This window comes from Stegostoma tigrinum, chromosome 42 (genome assembly GCF_030684315.1).
Source record: "Stegostoma tigrinum isolate sSteTig4 chromosome 42, sSteTig4.hap1, whole genome shotgun sequence".
NCBI lineage: Eukaryota > Metazoa > Chordata > Chondrichthyes > Orectolobiformes > Stegostomatidae > Stegostoma > Stegostoma tigrinum.
Window position 1 is genome coordinate 2,458,183 of NC_081395.1, and position 18,249 is coordinate 2,476,431.

At 46.9% G+C, this 18,249-nt stretch overlaps 1 protein-coding gene across 9 annotated transcripts in view; it reads left to right on the forward strand.

The window, feature by feature from the left end:
- mark2b (MAP/microtubule affinity-regulating kinase 2b) overlaps positions 1-18,249 on the forward strand; it is a 147,377-nt gene that overhangs the window by 48,459 nt on the left and 80,669 nt on the right. The window contains exon 1 of one of the 9 annotated variants that reach the window (XM_059641671.1): positions 7,849-8,015. The exons of 6 other annotated variants lie outside the window; for them this stretch is intronic. In XM_059641671.1, the coding sequence (XP_059497654.1) occupies positions 8,010-8,015 (6 nt within the window). In that variant the 5' untranslated portion in view covers positions 7,849-8,009. Of the gene's footprint in view, positions 1-7,848; positions 8,016-10,540; positions 10,564-18,107; positions 18,131-18,249 lie in introns of those variants that run through there. 2 more of the 9 variants (XM_059641676.1, XM_059641677.1) reach the window with 2 other exon arrangements.

Sequence of the window (18,249 nt, forward strand, 5' to 3'; positions counted from 1 at the left end):
CTCCTGCAAAAATTCCATCCCCTATTCCCAATTCCTCCGCCTCTGCCGCATCTGCTCCCACGATGAGGCATTCCACTCCCGCACATCCCAGATGTCCAAGTTCTTCAAGGACCGCAACTTTCCCCCCCACAGAGGTCGAGAACGACCTTGACCACGTCCCCCGCATTTCCCGCAACACATCCCTCACACCCCACCCCCGCCACAACCGCCCCCAGAGTATCCCCAATTGTGTTCTCACACCACCCCACCAACCTCTGGATACAACGCATCATCCTCCGACACTTCCGCCATCTACAATCCGACCCCACCACCCAAGACATGTTTCCATCCCCACCCTTGTCTGCTTTCCGGAGAGACCACTCTCTCCGTGACTCCCTTGTTTGCTCCACACTGCCCTCCAACCCCACCACACCCGGCACCTTCCCCTGCACCCGCAGGAAGTGCTACACTTGCCCCCACACCACCTCCCTCACCCCTATCCCAGGCCCCAAGATGACATTCCATATTAAGCAGAGGTTCACCACATCTGCCAATGTGGTGTACTGTATCCATTGTACCTGGTGTGGCTTCCTCTACATTGGGGAACCCAAGCGGAGGCTTGGGGACCACTTTGCAGAACACCTCCACTCTGTTCGCAATAAACAACTGCACCTCCCAGTCGCGAACTATTTCCACTCCCCCTCCCAATCTTCAGATGACATGTCCATCATGGGCCTCCTGCAGTGCCACAATGATGCCACCCGCAGGTTGCAGGAACAGCAATTCCTATTCCGCTTGGGAACCCTGCAGCTCAATGGTATCAATGTGGACTTCAGCTTCAAAATCTCCCCTTCCCCCACCGCATCCCAAAACCAGCCCAGTTCGTCCCCTCCCCCCATGGCATCACACAACCAGCCTAGCTCATCCCCTCCCCCCCACTGCATCCCAAAACCAGCCCAGCCTGTCTCTGCCTCCCTCACCTGTTGTTCCTCTCACCCATTCCTTCCTCCCACCTCGAGCCACATCTCCATTTCCTACCTACTAACCTCATCCCACCTCCGTGACCTGTCCGTCTTCCCTGGACTGACCTATCCCCTCCCTACCTCCCCACCTAAACTCTCCTTTCCACCTACCTTCTTTTCTCTGCATCTTCAGTCCGCCTCCCCCTCTCTCCCTATTTATTCCAGAACCCTCACCCCATGCCCCTCTCTGAAGGAGGGCCTAGGCCTAAAACCTCAACTTTTGTGCTCCTGAGATGCTGCTTGGCCTGCTGTGTTCATTCAGCCCCACACTTTATTATCTTGTACTGATCAGGTGTTGGGATTGGGACGATCCTCTCCAACCTGCACACAGAAGTTCAACGTAATGTTCCTGACTGTTATCCCCTGACATGGTGTCATACAGCACGGAAACAGACCTTTGCACTAAATAGTCCATCCCAACCATGTTCGCCAACTAAACTAGTCCCGCTTGCCTGTGTTTGGCCCATATCCCTCCAAACCATTCCTATTCATGTACTCACCCAGATGTCCTTTAAATGTTGTAACCGTATCTGCATCCACTATTTCCTCTGGCGGCTCTTCTCGCATGCGCGCACAGGCACGCTTAAAAAAAAAATTGCCCTTTTTGTCCTTTTTAAAACCTTCTCTTGCCTTATAAATATGTCCCCTGGTTTTGAACTCCCCTAACTTAAGGCAAAGATCCTTGTCATTCTCCTGATCTAACCCTCTCATAATTTTATAAACCTCAAAAGTCACCCCTCAATGTCCTCTGCTGTAGTGATAGAAGTCCCAGCCTATCCCCAAAACACAAACCCTCCATTCCTAGCAGCGTGCTGGTAAAGCTTTTCTGCCTATCTCAATAATATCAATGGCCTTTATAACCTCAATGTGATGTCTCAACTCCTATCCTCAAAGGTCTGATCAATGAAGGCAAGCATGTAAATGCCCCCTTAACCACTCTGTCCACTTGTAATGCAAATTTCAAAGAATTATGTACCCGAGCCCCTAGATGTCTCTATTCTGAAACACTACCCGGGGCCCTACCATTTTTATATAAGTCCTGCCCTTGTTTGTTTTACCAAAATGCAAAACGTACCATTTATCTGTATTAAACACCATGTGCCACTTCTCAGCGCATTGACCCAAATGATCAAGGTCTCTTTGTAACCTTAGATAACCTTCTTCACTCTCCCCTATACCATCAGTCTTGGTGCCGTCCACAAACTTACAAACCATACCTGTTATGGTCTCATCCAAATTGTTTATATAAATCATCTAACCTGACACAGTTCTAGGTCCTGACCTGGGAGCTTGTGTGGCTCAGTGATGCAAATTGAATTTCTGAGCTACTGGGTCGGTTGAGTTAAAGAGGATTTGAACACCCTGCCTTGTCCTCCATCTCTCACTGCCTTGCCACATAATCATCTCTCTCTTATGATTTCAAACTAATGACTTCTGAAAGTAGATTGAATCATTATCGGAAGGAGGAAAGATTTGCACGGTTAGGGCAGATGAAGTGGAAGCCGGTGAACTGGTTTTGTGGAAATCGTAGCCAAATGACTGCCTCCAACTGTTCAATGGTTCTCATGTTTGATAAGAGAGTTTCCAACCTTAAGTTTGGTTTAAGGGTGTGTCTGGAGCGGCTGTGTCACTATGCAGTAGTTTGGAGAGTGCTTATCCTGGGAAATCCTGGCTATAAAAGTAGAGAGAGATGATGGGAACTGCAGATGCTGGAGATTCCAAGATAATGAAATGTGAGGCTGGATGAACACAGCAGGCCAAGCAGCATCTCAGGAACACAAAAGCTGACGTTTGGGTTGTGCAGTTCTGAGCTATCTGATAAGTTAGCAGCTGGAAGGAAATTGGTGGCTCCTGTCGTGGCCGAGGTTGGAGTTAGTGTTTTGGGTCCGGTGAAGTGCTGAAGAAGGGTCACCAGACCCAAAAATATTAACTCTGATTCCTTTCGTCACAGATGCTGCCAGACCTGTATTTGTTCCTGATTTACAGCATCCGCAGTTCTTTTGGTTTTTCTTTGGCCAAGGTTGGGTTAATTTGGGATGTAACCCTGGAGTGAAACAATCAGCTTGATTGTCACTACCACAACATGGATCTTTCATTTTTATTATTCATGTGTGGGATGTTGATGTTGCTGGCTGGCCAGCATTTATTGCCTGTCCCTGAGAAGGTGATGGTGAGCTGCCTTCTTGAACCACTGCAGTGCTCCTAGTGTGGATTGACCTTGAGGGAGCTAATTCCAAGATGTTGACCCAGCAACAGAGTCAGGATGGTGAGCGGCTTGGAGGGGAACTTGAAGGTGTGTTGTTCTCGTATCTGCTACCCTTGCCCTTCTACGTGGGAGTGGTCTTGGGTTTGGAAGGTGCTATATGAGGATCTTTGGTGAATTTTGGCAGTGTATCTTGTAGATACCACACACTTCTGCTACTGAGTGTTGATGGTAGAAGGGGTGAATGTTTGTGGATATAGTGCCAGTCAAGCAGGGGCTGTTTTGTCCTGGATGGCATTAAGCTTGTTGAGTGTTGTTGGGGCTGTGCTCATCCAGGCAAGTGGGGAGTATTCCCTCACACTCCTGACTTTACCATGTAGGTGGTGGACAAGCTTTGAGGTGTCAGGAAGTGACTTACTTTCCTTAGTAATCCTAGCATCTGACCTGCTCTTGTAGCCTCTGTGCTTATGTAATGAGTCCAGTTGAGTTTCTGGTCAATGGTAACCCCCAGGATGTTGATATTGGGGGATTCAGTGATGATAACCCTGTCGAATGCCAAGGGTTGGTGGTTAGATTCTTTCCTATTTTTGATGGTCATTGCCTGGCATTTGTGTGACACAAATATTACTTGTTAGCCCAAGCCTGCGTGTTACCCAGATGTTGCATTTGAACCTGAACTGCTTCAGTATCTGAGGAATCACAAGTGGTGCTGAACATTGTGCAATCGTTGGTGAACCTTTCCACTTCTGACCTTATGATGGAGGGAATATCAAGGGCTGAAGATGGTTGAGCCAAGGACACTGCCCTGAGGAACTCCTGCAGAGATGTCCCAGAGCTGAGATGACTGACCCCCAACAACCACAGCCATCTTCCCATGTGTCAGGTATAACTCCAACCACCAGAGCGTTTGCCCCCTGATACCCATTGATTCTAGCTTTGCTAGAGCTCCTTGGTGCCACACTGGTCGAATGCAACCCTGTTGTCAAGGGCCGTCACTCTCACCTCACCTCTGGAATTCAGCTCTTTTGTTAGTGTTTGAACCGAGGCTGTAATAAAGTCAGTAGCTGAGCAGCCCTGGTGGAACCCAAACTGGGCATCACTGAGCGGGTTATTACTGAGTAGCTGCTGCTTGATAGCACTGTTACTGACACCTTCCATCACTTTACTGACGATCAAGAGTAGACTGATGGGGCGGTAATTAGCCGGGCTGGATTTCTCCTGCTTTTTGTGTATAGGACATACTTGAGCGATTTTGCACATTGTCGGGTAGATACCAATGTTGTAACTGTACTGGAACAGCTTGGCTCAGGGAGCGACAAGTTCTCATTGAATAGAATCCCTACAGTGTGGAAACAGGCCCTTCGGCCCAACAAGTCCACACAGACCCTCAGAGCACCCACCCCCTATAACCCACCTAATGTACAAGTTCTGGAGCAAGTCTCCAGTCACATTGCTGGAATGTTGTCAGGGCCCGTAGCCTTTGCTGTATCCAGTGTCTCTAGCCATTTCTTGATATCATGTGGAGTGAATTGAATTGGCTGAAGACTGGTATCTGCGGTACTGGGGACAACTGGAGAGACCGAGGTGGATCATCCACATGGCACTTCTGGCTGAAGATTGTTGTGAAAGCTTCAGCCTTCTCTCTTTGCACTGATGTGCTGGGCTCTTCGATCATTGAGGATGGGCATATTTGTGGAGCTTCTTCCTCCAGTGAGTTGTTTAATTGTCCACCACCATTCATGACTGGATGTGGCAGGATGCAAAGCTTAGATCTGATCCGTTGGCTATGGGATTGCATAGCTCTGTCTATCATTTGCTGCTTATGCCGTTTGGTGGCTTCACCAATTTGATACCTCATCTTCCGGTATACCTGGTGCTGCTCCTGGTATGCCCACCTGCACTCTGCATTGAACCAGAGTTGATTCTGTGGCTTGATGGTAATGGTTGGGTAGGGGATGTGCCAGCCCATGAGGTTACAGATTGTGCTGGACTACAGTTCTGCTGTTGATGGCCCACAGCGCCTCGTGGATGCCCAGTCTTTAGTTGCTAGATCTGTGTGAAGTCTGTTCCATTTAGCACAGTGACAGTGCCACAGAACATGTTGAGGTTATCTGCATTGTGGATGTGGGACTTTGTCTCCACAAGGACTTTGTGGTTGTCCCTGTTACTAATACTGACACGGACAAGTACACCTGCTGGCAGATTTGAATGGATGAGGTCGGGTATATTTTTCCCTCTTGTTGGTTCCCTCACCGCTTGCTGCAGACCCACTCTAGCAGCTATGTCCTTTAGGACCTGACCAACTCGATCATTTAGTGCTGCCAAGCCACTCTTGGTGATGGATATTGAAATTCCTACCCAGAACACGTTTTGTGCCCTTGCCATCCTTAGTGCTTCTTCCAAATGATGCTCAACATGGAGGTGTACTGATTCATCAGCTGAGGGAGGACGGTATGTGGTAATCGGCAGGAGGTTTCCTTGCCCGTGTTTAACCTGAAGCCATGAGACTTCATGAGGCCCAGATTCAGTATTGAGGACTTGCAGGCAACTCACTCAAGACTGTAACATTCAGTTCTGAATGTTCTTTATTTGCTATCATCATTCAAGTTAAAATTTCAAATGTTTTCTTTTTTGTATTCCCATTGTCCATTTCCCATTCCCTTTCTCACCAAGCTACTGCCTGTGCTTTAAATACAAATCACTTTCGGGAGCTCAAAATAATTCAGATTAAAAGGGCATTATAAGGTCACTGATTCTCCCTTGACCGACCTCCATGTGTAGGCAGGGTGGGGCCTCTGAATAGCAGCTGATAGGAAGTCTTACTGTTTCTGTTTCTGTTTCTGTCACTCACTCAGTCAGGCATTGTCTCCCTGCTACATTGTTTCTCTCACTGCCACCCACCCTCCCTTTCCCTGACCATATTTTCTCTCTGTCTGCCCTCTGACCCCCCTCTTTCCCACCCCCCCTCCCACTTTGGTGCCCTGTCTGTGTCGCCCACCACCCCTCACTGCCTCTGTCTCCCTGCTCCTCCCTCCTTCAGTCTCCCCACCCAGCTCTTCTCTCTGTCCCGCTCTCCTCCACCGCCACCACCCCAATCTCCTCCCTCCTTCCCTTTCTTTCTACCTGGTACCCCCACTTCGGACTCACACCCTTTCAGTCTAACCTGAAGCTTTGGTCAGTAACAGGATTCAGGAATGTGGTGAATGATTAAAAGACACACCTTGAAGTTAACCTCTCTCTCGTATAAACCCAAGCGACCTCACTGACCACCACCATCCTTGCTTTGTGGCTGGTATCTGGCTGCCTAAAATGGAGCTGAGCATTTCTGACGGTAAAATAAGAAAAGACCTATGTTTGGACAGTAGCTTTCACAACTATTTGCTGTCCCTGAATTTTGCAGCCAACCAGATTCTTTTCCTGAGTGCTCACTGTTGTTCTTTAGAGGAAAGAAAATGTTCCCATGCCCAATTTGTGCCACTCTGGGCATGTAAGCAAAGGATTGCCATTCCTGGTCAAACAGTTTGCTAATGACCATCCGTGAAAAGTGGTCTCTTTGGCAAAATACAAACTGATGCAATGTTGAAGTGTTGGAGTAGTTTCAAGAAATGCCTGGCTTCTTATCTGTCTGGCATAGCTCAAAGCCCTGTGTCCTTCACCTCTCTTGCCCCACTATCCTGCTCCAGTGCTGCCCCCTACCTGTGACATCGCCCTGATTTCCCCAGCACCATGCTGTTCCTGCCCTGGCTGCTTCTCCCTCTTCGTCTCTCCCTGTCCTCCCCTCACTCCTAATCATATTGACTGACCCTCTTTGTGGTTCCACCCCCCCTCAACTTCTGAACCTCTGAAAGTGTGTACGTGCGTTCTCATTGTGCAGGACAGGCAGTGCCAGCCTCAACTGAGTTCTGAAATGCAATGAGTTGTAGAACATACCAGCACAGTAGAGGCCCTTTAGCCTACAATGTTGTGCTGACCTAGTATCCTACTCTTAAGATCAAACTAGCCAGCATGCCCTACGTTTTACTATGATCATGTGCCTGTCCAAAAGTTGCGTAAATGTCATTAATGTATCTGACTTCACTCATGCTGCTGGCAGCGCATTCCACTACTCTCCCACCACACTCCATTATGAAATGTGATGCTCAGTCAGTTTGAAGTTCTCAAGAATGAAATCTTGTTTGTCAGGCAGTGTGTGAGTTAATGTTACGCATTCTCCACTTCCCCTGAACTTCTGCTCTCAGGCAGGTCTAAGTTCGACTCTTGGCACTTCCTGATGAGCTTTACAACCTTTGTAACACCCAGTGTACACTCTGCTTACAGCTTATCATTGCTCACAATCTCTCGAGCTATAAGCTGTTGTGTTGCCAAGATGCTGAGCTTGAGCCGTGACCCCTGTGACCCTATGGGAAATGATAAACCTTTAAGAGGCATTTGTGCAGTTTGAAACTGAGCACTGTGCCTCACCTTTCATGATGATGGTGAAAGCCTCAGCAATTTGCTGGTAATCGGATCCCTATTGCATTTGCTGGTGGTGAAGTGGAACTTTCAAGTTGGTTTCTGGACCTTTTGTACTTCCTGCACCTGTAGACGCGTAACGTTAACGTGTAATCCTGTGAGAAGTATTTAACTGAAAGGCCGCACCTTCTCAAGGCAGCAGCCAGCAGTGCAGTCTTCACCCTCTTTGATTCCACTGACTGGGGTGGGGCAGCTCTGAGATTTCATCTTGTTTCACCTGAAGAGTAAACACCGATCTTTTTTCAGTCGTAGAACTAACCCACACGGACGGCAAAAGAGACCGACACGCATACATGAAGGTAGGGGCTAGGAAGGCTTGTTGGTGTTTGAAAGGCCTCTCTCCCAGATCATTACACAGTGGCTTTACTCTTACAAAGTGGTTCCTCCGGCAGGCTTTTGCCAATTTGCCAGTCAACCTTGCTGAGACTTAATGTTGACGAGGAAGTGATTTTGTGGTTTTATCACCGAGAATTTTTCCACTTCCTTTCCTCCTTTTTCTCTCTTGGCCTTTTATCCTCCCGCGCTGTTATTGCCGTATGGATCCGGTTAGCTTGTCCCAGTGTCTGTCTTTGTATGTGAACTGTGACAGAGGAGCTGCTTGGTTGTGTTGGGGCGCAGCAACAGGTTCCCCTCCCTCAATTTCATCACCAGTGTTGACAGCCCCACCAACGATTTGAAACACAGTCCCCGACACCGCCTGCCAGATTGTTAAAGGCAATGTTTGGCCTTTAACTGCAGGCAGTGCTGACAGTGACACAGCCTACTGTAGGTGGACATGGTTTCTAAATGTGAGAAAAGGGGCCCTCAAAATGGCAGAACGATGGTTATGGTCAGTGCAATTGGAATAGTCCCGAGAGATGGTAAGGGAGAGGACCCCTCACAATGGGAGTGAGAGGGGAAGGGCCGTGGGCTGGGGTAGTCCTGAGAGATGATAGGGGACATATTGGGAGTTCAAGGGGAAGGGTCTGTGGGGTTGGGGTAGTCCTAGGAGTTGCTGGGGGAGGGGTTCTCTAGTGATGGGAGGGTAAGTGGAAGGGTTGATAGGGTAGGGACAGGTCTCCTCCATATGGTAATGTGAGGGGAAAAGGATGTCAGTTGCGAACAGCAGCAGCACATGACTTGGATATGCCTGTTGATTGGACCGAGTGGGTCAGATTTTGTCCCATTTGGTTGTTTGCTCTCTGGAGCCACCCTAATTGTCTCCACCTTGTCTCTGCTGAAGGTGTGAATTCCTGATGGCCACCAGTTCGATGAGAAGTCACCCAGTGGGTGCTACAGCCCAAATAATTCACATGTCCTTCAAAGTGTCAGTAGAACTTTAGACTTCTTGCCCCAGCCCTCAATCGTGGCATCAACTTGTCATCACTCAGTAAGCCTGGCTCCCTTCTGTTGCTGTCCTGCATATTTCTGGAGACAATTCATGTGCAAGGATGATGGATTTAGTGGAGACATGTTGAGTAGGGACAATGGGTGCAAGTTTTGCTTTATGTACACTGTCCCTCATGTGTTGGGTCTAGTGCAGGAGCATTGATGGGCTGTGACAAGAGGTACTGGTTTCTAATTATTAAATGAATGGCCATTAGATTGAAAACAAACCCAATAGAAATGTGCTTCAGGTTATCTGGGAGCACCCATTTTATTGAGGTGTGTAATGCAAGTGATGGGGCTGAGATGAGATATTCTTTTCTCTGAATTAGGGCTCACTTCTAACAGTCAATGACATTTCTCTCCTCCTGGAGAGATGTTGTGGTTTGTGAAAACTTAAACTTGGCTTTGGAGGGGAGGATCACCTAGGCATATTCCCCCACCTGATTTGCCACTCCGGGGCATATATTGGTCATTGTTGGGTGGTTTCTTTGAATCATATATTGGTTACAGTTCTGAGGAAGGGTCTCTTGACCCGAAACGTTACCTCTGATTTCTCTCATTAGGTGGCACGGCGGTTCATTGGCTGGCACTGCTGTCTTACAGTGCCAGGGACCCGGGTTTGATCCCACCCTTGGACAACTGTCTCTGTGGAGTTTGTACGTTCTCCTTGTGTCTGCATGGGATTCCTCTGGGTGCTCTGGATTCCTCCAACAATCCAAAGACATGCAGACCAGGTGGATTGGCCGTGCTAAATTGCCCGTAGTGTTCAGGGATGTGTAGCTTAGGTGGGTTATCACGGGATGGGTCTGGGTGGGATGCTGCAAGGGTTGGTGCGGATTTGTTGGGCCAAAAGGCCTGTTCCACACTGGGCTTCTACGATGATTCTCTCCCCAGATGCTGCCAGGCCTGCTGAGCGCTTTCAGCAATTTCTGTTCTTGTTTCATATTTCTCCCATTGTCAACAGCAGTTTTGGACATATCTGCAGAACAACATTTCACGTGTTTGAATTTTTAAAATGATTTCAAGGGCTGTGAGAATCGCTGGCTGGGCCAGCATTGTCCATCCCTAATTGCCCCTTGAAAAAGTGATAGTGAACTGCCTTCTCGAACCACTGCAGCCCTTGTACTGTAGGGACCCCCACAATGTCATTAGGGCAGGAGTTCCAAGATTTTGACCCAGTGACAGTAAATGAACAGCGATATGTTTCCAAGGCAGTATGGTGAGTAGCTACAGAGGAACTTGCAGGGGGTGGTGTTTCCACGTATCTGCTGCCCTTGTCCTTCTAGATGGAAGTGGTTATGGATTTGGAACGTGCTGTCTAAGGGGTCATGGTGAGTTAGTGCAGTAACATTCTCTTTTCTTACTTTCCATATTCCCCTTGACTCTAGAATTGGCTTGAGGTGATTGCTAGCCCACAATGTAACTGCAGAATTGTAGGACCAAGAATTGATCAGCATTTGTGATCAATGCATTTAACAGGTTAGTAGAAATATTAACTTTCTGCCACAGTGAGATGTTTGTGGTGTATCATAGACTGGAAACTGAGAATGTAATTGATTTTGAACGGCAAGGTAGGCTTTGACAGGCTGAATGGTGTCTTCAATTTTCTAGCACTTGCCTTCTGAGCTCCATAAATGCAAGTTCTAGGATGGAAGGGTTCACCAGCTGACTGAGAATAGCTGTACAGAATTGCTGGCCTTAGTTGGTCGTTGGTTAGTAGAAAGAGTTGTGTTAAGGAGTGGGGATGGGCTTGAAGCGGGTAGCAGAGGAGTGAAGAGGTGTTATGGGCTGAGAGAACTTACACTGAGCTGTGGATGGGAGGATCACCTAGGCACGTTCCTCCACCTGATTTTTGCGCCTCCTTCAGTGCATATTTTGGTCATTGTTGGTTAGTTTCTTTGAGTCATACCTTGGCTACAGTACAGATGGAGGCCATTCAGCCTGTTTCTTTCATGCTGGTCCTACCCCAGAGCATCTCAGCTGCTTGCAATTCCTGCCTTTTTTCTGTAGCCCTGCATTTAATTTTTCTGCACGTCATTATCCATTTCTGCTTTGGAAACTACGACTGAACCTACTTTGACCACATTCTTGGGTGGTACATCCCGAATCTGAACCACTCACTGGTTTTGCAATGACCCTTGCTTCTTTTGTCAGTCACCTTCAATCTCTGTCGTCTTGCAGACTGGACCTCCCACTCATTTGAGGGTTTGTAGTTCTCTCTTTAACTAACCAGTTACTCGCTGTTGAATTTGGAAACCTTTTGAGGGATTTTCCTGGTACTGAGGATTTTTTTGCTTTGCATTGTATTTGTTCACGTGAGTCCCTGTTGCTGAAAGTGTATTTATTTTCTTGTTTGATCTTCGAGGCATGTCCTTGAAACTGTGAAACAAGGCGAATCAGTGAGTGAGGCCCTGGGACAAATTGGACAATTCTATTTTAGGCCAGTCAGTGTTAGATTCCTGCTCAGAGACTGAACAGTGTGGGACACAGCTGAGCAATTGTCCTGTATGCTGAATTGAGAGACGGAAGTGACTAGTATTCCGACAGCAGTATCACGTTCCTAGGCTTGAAAATAAAAGCTGCAAGGTCGAACCTAGCAGGAAATACAGACTGAGTTAATGTACATAATCATGGGTTTCACAAGATGGTACAAAGCTGGCCAGCTTTGTACCATGTGCCTGTGGCTGTCTGGAAATGGCTTAGAATTAGCATTGAGTGCAGTGATATTCAGTGAGCCTGCTGTGAAACTATCCACAACTCACCTCCAGGCTGACTCCTGCTCTGCAGTGGCTGCCCATGAGCACAAAAACTCAGCAAGGAGGGCGCTCAGGAAATTAAGAATGCTATTGGATCAAAAGAAAATGTCTTTAGAAACATTGAATCAACCTATTTAGGTGTGTTAATGACACCTTTGGAGCATGCCGGACTTGAACCTAGCAGGTTTTCTGACTGAGAGCTTTTGAATTTTTTCACCGGAGCATTGGAGGTTGAGGAGATTTATAAAATCATGAAGGGCTTGGATAAGGTGAATACTAAAGATCTTATCCCTAGGCCATGGGAGTTGAAAACTAGAGGGCATATTTTTGGGGTGAGAGGAGAAAGATTTAAAAGGGACCTAAGTGCAACTTTCCCCCACACACGGTTCGTATCCGGAATGAATTGCAAGAGGAACTGGTAGATGCACGTCTGGTTATAACATTTAAAAGACATTTGGATACGTACATGAAAAAGAAAGGCTTAGAGGCAGGAGTAAATTACTGCAGATATGTGAATCTGTACTGAAAACAACAATGCTGGAGATCACAGCAGGTTAGACAGTAGGCTAGCATTTTGAGTCTAAATGACTCATCAGGTTTAGAGGCACATGGGCCAAAAGGAGGCAAATGTGATCCATTTAGTTTGGGAAGCCTGATTGGCATGGTCAAGTTGGACCGAAGGGTCTTTATCTGTGCTGTATGCCTCTGACTTTGACCACGCCATGAAGTCTTTTATAAAAAGCTAATAACGGGTCTGAGAGCTGGGAGCATTTTAGAAACCAGTGGCCTAGGCCTGAAATGCCAGCTTTCCTGCTCCTGATGCTGCTTGGCCTGCTGCGTTCATCCAGCTTGTTATCTCGGATTTTCCAGCATCTGCAGTTCCTACTATCTCTCTCCCCAAGAGCTACCATAAAGTTGACTTTTTAAAAAAAAGAGAGAAGGTGGAATATAAGAGTGAACTAGCAACAAATATAAGAACAGGTTGTAAGAGGTTTCAGAAGTATATAGCAGGAAGGGTAGCTAAAAATAAACATTGGTTCCTTGGAAACCAAGGCAGCATAGATTATTGTGGGGAATGAGTAAATGGCCGAGATGTTGAAGAAGTATATTCTGTCTGCCTTCACAGCAAAAGACACAAGTTCATGCCAGAAATGAACAATAACCTAGGAGTTAAAAAGTGAGAAATTTAAAATTAATTAATCTCAGGACCCAATGGCCTGTACTATGGTCCTAAAAGAGGTCGCTGCAGAGATGGTGATATGCTGGATGAATGGTCCTGTTAGATTGGAAATTGCAAATGTAGTGCTGCCTTTCAAGAAAGGACGGAGAGATAGAGAATGGGGTGCTGTGGATCAGTGAGCCTAACACCAGTTGTTGAAAATGCTAGAATATGTTGTTGAGCAAGTGTTAAAAATGCATTTAGAAAAGCACAGTATGATAAGAACAAGTTAATAGGCTTTCACTAAAGAGAAATCCAGTTTGACAAGTTGACTGGAAAGTTTGGAGGATGTATCTAGTAATGTCGATGTGAGGAAATCTCAAACTGGAGTCTACCTGGATTTACAAAAGGCATTTGATAAGGTCCTGCAAGAGGGAAGGGTTCCTGGGACAAAAACAGAAATTGATGGAGAAGCTCAGCAGCTCTGGCAGCATCTGTGGAGTGAAAACTGTTAACAGTTCCAGTCCAGTGACCCTTCTTTAGAACATAAGCTGGATTCATCCCTGGGACCATCTTAGTGAACCTTTGCTGGACTGTTTCCTGTGCAACAGCATCCTTCTCTAAATGTAGGTTCATCACATTTCAACCCCATTGTGACCCCTTTCCAAGGTTTGAAAATTGTCATATGCCTTCTGAGAGAGTTGGGAGTGTGGTTTTTGGAAGGGGTAGGGACTGTTACAGAGGGACTACAGCTGCTGCAGCTCAGTCAAAGTCTACGGTGGCCATTGCTGTCTCTGAACTCAGGACACCCAAGTTTCAGCTTGTGAGTTGCCACTTTGGGAAAAGCTGTTGTCAGGCTGCAGCTGAGAGAAGAAATGAACTGTGTACTCACATCAGGATCTGGCTATTGTGGCCTTGTGCTTTCACATCCTGCACCAGCCCTGCTTGACTCAGATGTTTGGAGTATATTCCTGGTTGAGAATTTGCAAATTGCTCATGAACTTAGTGGGGTAAGAAGCTTTTATTGAACCAGAGTGCCTGTGCATACTAACCCATAGGGAGACAGACCAACTGTGATCCAGGTGGCCTCAAGCTTAGGGAGCAATGGGGAAGTCCTATTTTAAAATTGTGCATTCTAGCTTTAGCCTTATTCTAGCTGTAACATTTCCGGATGTAATTTTGCTTGTCTGGGAATGAAGACCTGCCTAATGTAATTTGGAGGTAGATTAAATTGACCAGTGCCCATTTTAAACTCCGGCACGACCATTTACAAAGAGAGTTGATACACAAGCAGAGGCAAAGGAAGGGAGGATTTGTAAACAGGAAATGGATCAGATACAGTGATAACGGGAACTGCAGATGCTGGAGAATCTGAGATAACAAAGTGTGAGCTGGATGAACACAGCAGGCCAAGCAGCATCTTAGAAGCTCCTAAGATGCTGCTTGGCCTGCTGTGTTCATCCAGCTCCACACTTTGATATTAATGGATCAGATACAAGCTGTTTACTGGTCTGTTTGTGTGTGTGAGAGACAGAGATGCTTGCTCAGCACACAGCTCGTGCTCCCCCAACTTGTGCCTGCATGCCCCCTCCCACCTGGCACACTGAATGAAATTGAGCGGGGGTAACATTTTATCATTTCATTGTTAGAGGGGGGGTGTATTTGCCTGAACACAGTTTTACTGTGGATGTGGTGGGGTGTTAATTTGTCTGATCCACAATTTCATTATGGGTAGAGTGGGGGAAGCTCTTCGTCTGCCTGTACCTTTGTGAGGAGATAATTTATTTTAAACCTCACACCTCATTCTCAGCAGTAAAAAAATAATTTTAAGGAATCATGATCTGGCCATCTGTTGCGAAAATGTAGACAGATGACTACACTTTCAAAATGTGCTGTTGCTGCGCTAACCCATTCTCAACTGCCTTCCTTCTTATTCCCTTCATGTCCCTCTAACATCTCCTTTGGCCACGTGCTGCTCCCTCTCTCTTGCCTTCCCCCACACTAGTGTTGTATGTAATTGAAACAATGCACCTGATTCCTGTACCCAAATCCTCTTGTGATATTTGCCCACAGACCATTTGTCTGCCTAATTTCCTGGCACCCACAGTATTCAGTAACACCTATCCAAGGACAACTCAGTCTTTGTTAGAATTGTAGAGATGTGCAGCACAGAAACCAAACCTTCGGTCCAACTTGTCCATGCTGACCAGATATTCTAAATTAATCTAGTCCTGGTTGCCGGCATTTGACCCATGTTCCTCTAAATCCTTCCTGCTGATATAGTTATCCAGGTCCCTGTTAAATGTTGAAATTGTTCAGAAGTATTGTGCAGCTCACACTTTTTCCTCATTGTATTGTACCTGCCATCTACTCTGACACAGCCTGTCTAAATCCCCTGGAAGCCCAATTTTCATTCTCCTTGCAATTCTCATTCCCTTGTGTTTTGTGTTATCTGAAACCTTAGGGTATAATGCAGTTGGCTCCTTATTCAAATCATTGATATCTATTGTGAGCTGAGGACTAAAGACAGATCCTTATGACCCCATGAGTTATAGTCTGTCATCCTGAGAGTGACTCATTTATTCCCACTCTCTGCTTTCTGCCTGGTAGCTAATCCTCACACCACACTAGTATTCTACCCTAATCCCGTGTGCCCAGATTCTGCTTGTGGCCCTCCTGCCTGCGACTTTTGAAAAAGTCTTCAGAAATTCCAATTACATTAAATTCACTGGTTTTCCCCTTTATTGTCTCTGCAAGTTACATCCTAAACAAAACTGAGACAACAAGGTGTAGAGCTGGATGAACACAGCAGACCAAGCAGCATCAGAGGAACAGGAAAGCTGATGTTTTGGGTCAAGACCCTTTTCTGAAGAAGGGTCTAGACCCGAAACGTCAGCTTTCCTGCTCCTCTGATGCTGCTTGGCCTGCTGTGTTCATCCAGCTCTACACCTTGTTGTCTCAGATTCGCCAGCATCGGCTGTTGCTACTATCTCCTAAACAAAACTGTTAGCTTTGTCAAGTGTAATTTCCACTTCTTTAATTCACATTGATTCTGTCCCATCAGACAATTATTTCAGAAGATCCAGCAATCACTTCCTGTACAAGTGATTCCAGTTTTTCTCTTCCCCCTCTTTCCGCTCCATTCCTTCCCGTTTCCACACACTGTCTCCTCCCCTTTCCCTCTTCTCCTCTTCCCCCCCAATACCTTCATCCTCTCCCTCCCCCCCTCTCCCCCTCTCTACCTCCATTCCTGTCCCTCTTCTCCCCATCCCACCTCTTGCTTTCTCTACCCGCTCCTTGCCTGCTCTCTTGCCGTCTCCTATCCATGGTCTTGCCTCCTCCCCATCGTCCAGTCCACCTAATCTGCAATCACTTTGTCCTTCTGTCAGTCTAACTGATTGAAAGCCTGTTCCCTGACGTCCAGTGAAAGATAATTACCTCAAACACAGTGATCATCATGTGGAGGGTTATAAACATGCAAATCTGAATGCTAGATGTTGGCTCTTGCTGGATGTTTTTTGATGGTCAGCTTTATCATTTATTCCCTTTGAGTCCAGACTATCATTAAAGCTAATTATAAACCCCTGTTTGCATGGGGGTGGCCATGAGTCCATCTGGTGCACCCTTGTGATGAGCTGGCACACAAACTAAAGGACAGAACCTGCATGGCTCAGCATTTGAACATGAAGAATATTACCCAGGGGGTATCCAGACCTGTCTTGTCTTGGGTATGTGATGATGTCTAAGGTGGTTCACTCCAAAGTACTTCGGATGGCAAGATCAGTAGTGCGGCGCTGATCCTCCAGCTGGGCCATGCTCCTTTGGCGCTGACTCTGGCTGAGAAGGGTGGGAATGCTGTTTTATACATTGAGCCAGGAAAGTTCCTGAAGAGGCCCTGTGAAGTTACCTCCTAAAGACAGGCTCCTTGTATTAGGAACACAGCTGTGTTTGGGATGGGGGAAGATTAGTGAGGTTGTTGGCACAGCTCAGTGAGCAATCCAGTGTCAGAGGTTGAGAACTCGATGTGCAATGGGTTGGGGCAAATCACAGCTGTAAAAATCCTTTGTATAATGTCTCTGCTGTGGTAGGCCGGGTGAGCAATATTAGGCTTCTCCTAACCCTGGGGAAGCAAGAAGAAGGGTACGTGGAGAACTGACTAGGGCATTAAAGGGTTAAGCTAAGCAGCTCACACAGCCAGTGCCTGTTTGTTCTAAGTTAACATTCTGAAGCATGGTGCTTGGGCACTGGCTCCGCTCCAACCATAATACACTGTGTACTGGGGCTTTGTTCCCCTGAGGGAAGTCCTGGCCTGGGCAAAACAATGAATCCTTTGATTTCTCCTCCTACTTGCCCGCAGAGTAAATTGGCGTTCAGAGGGAAATGATTAAATGCAGGACCTGAGGGTAGAATAAGGGAAAGGTTTCCCCCTGACCCCCTCTTTCCCCTTGAGGTGTACAGTAATAGGTGTGACTTGCCTGAGAGGAAATGTGTACAGGCATAACTCGCTGTTTTAAAGCTAGGTGACCAGAGCTGTCTGAGGGTGCTCCATGCCTGTCAGCACTTCTCTCCAACAGTGAGCTTGGTACAATCCTAGGTGAGTGGGTGCAGTGCAATGCTGTGCCTGAAGCAGCTCAGTGCCATACCCAGCCTTTCCCTAGGGAATGTGCCATACTGTCCCCACTGTCACATTGGAAAAGAGACCCTGTTTCTAACAATCTTGGGGTAGGGGAGGGAGGTGAAACTGGGCACTGACCGACTTGTGGTACAGGACCTTAACTGGGGCACATAATGGGCTTTTCACAGAGTTCAGAAGGGTTTTGAAGAGTTCTCTGTTGCAGGGATGTGCAAGTGTTGTTCTCTCAGCTGGGTCTGAATATTTGAATAAACCCAGGCTCAGATTGTCCAATCGCTCAACACGAGCAGCCCAACTAATGAACATCATCATCACCAGTCTGAGCCTGCACCTCCGCACTTCTTCAGTTGAGTCTTTCACCAATTCAGCTGATGTATTTTTTAAAGACTCGCAGCCTGGAGGCAGAAGTAGCTTTTATTTCTGTGCTTTGAAGCTGCAAGTTCCCTCTGTGCTGTCGCCTGGGAGTTTGGTGGGTGCTATCTATTCACTTTCTCTCTGGTGAGAACTTGAACATCCTTCATATAATTGATTACAGTGGGCATTGATGTGATGTGTTTTAAATGAGCAGAAAGGAAGTCACATTACCTTGTGTACATGATCAATAGAGATCCTGCCTC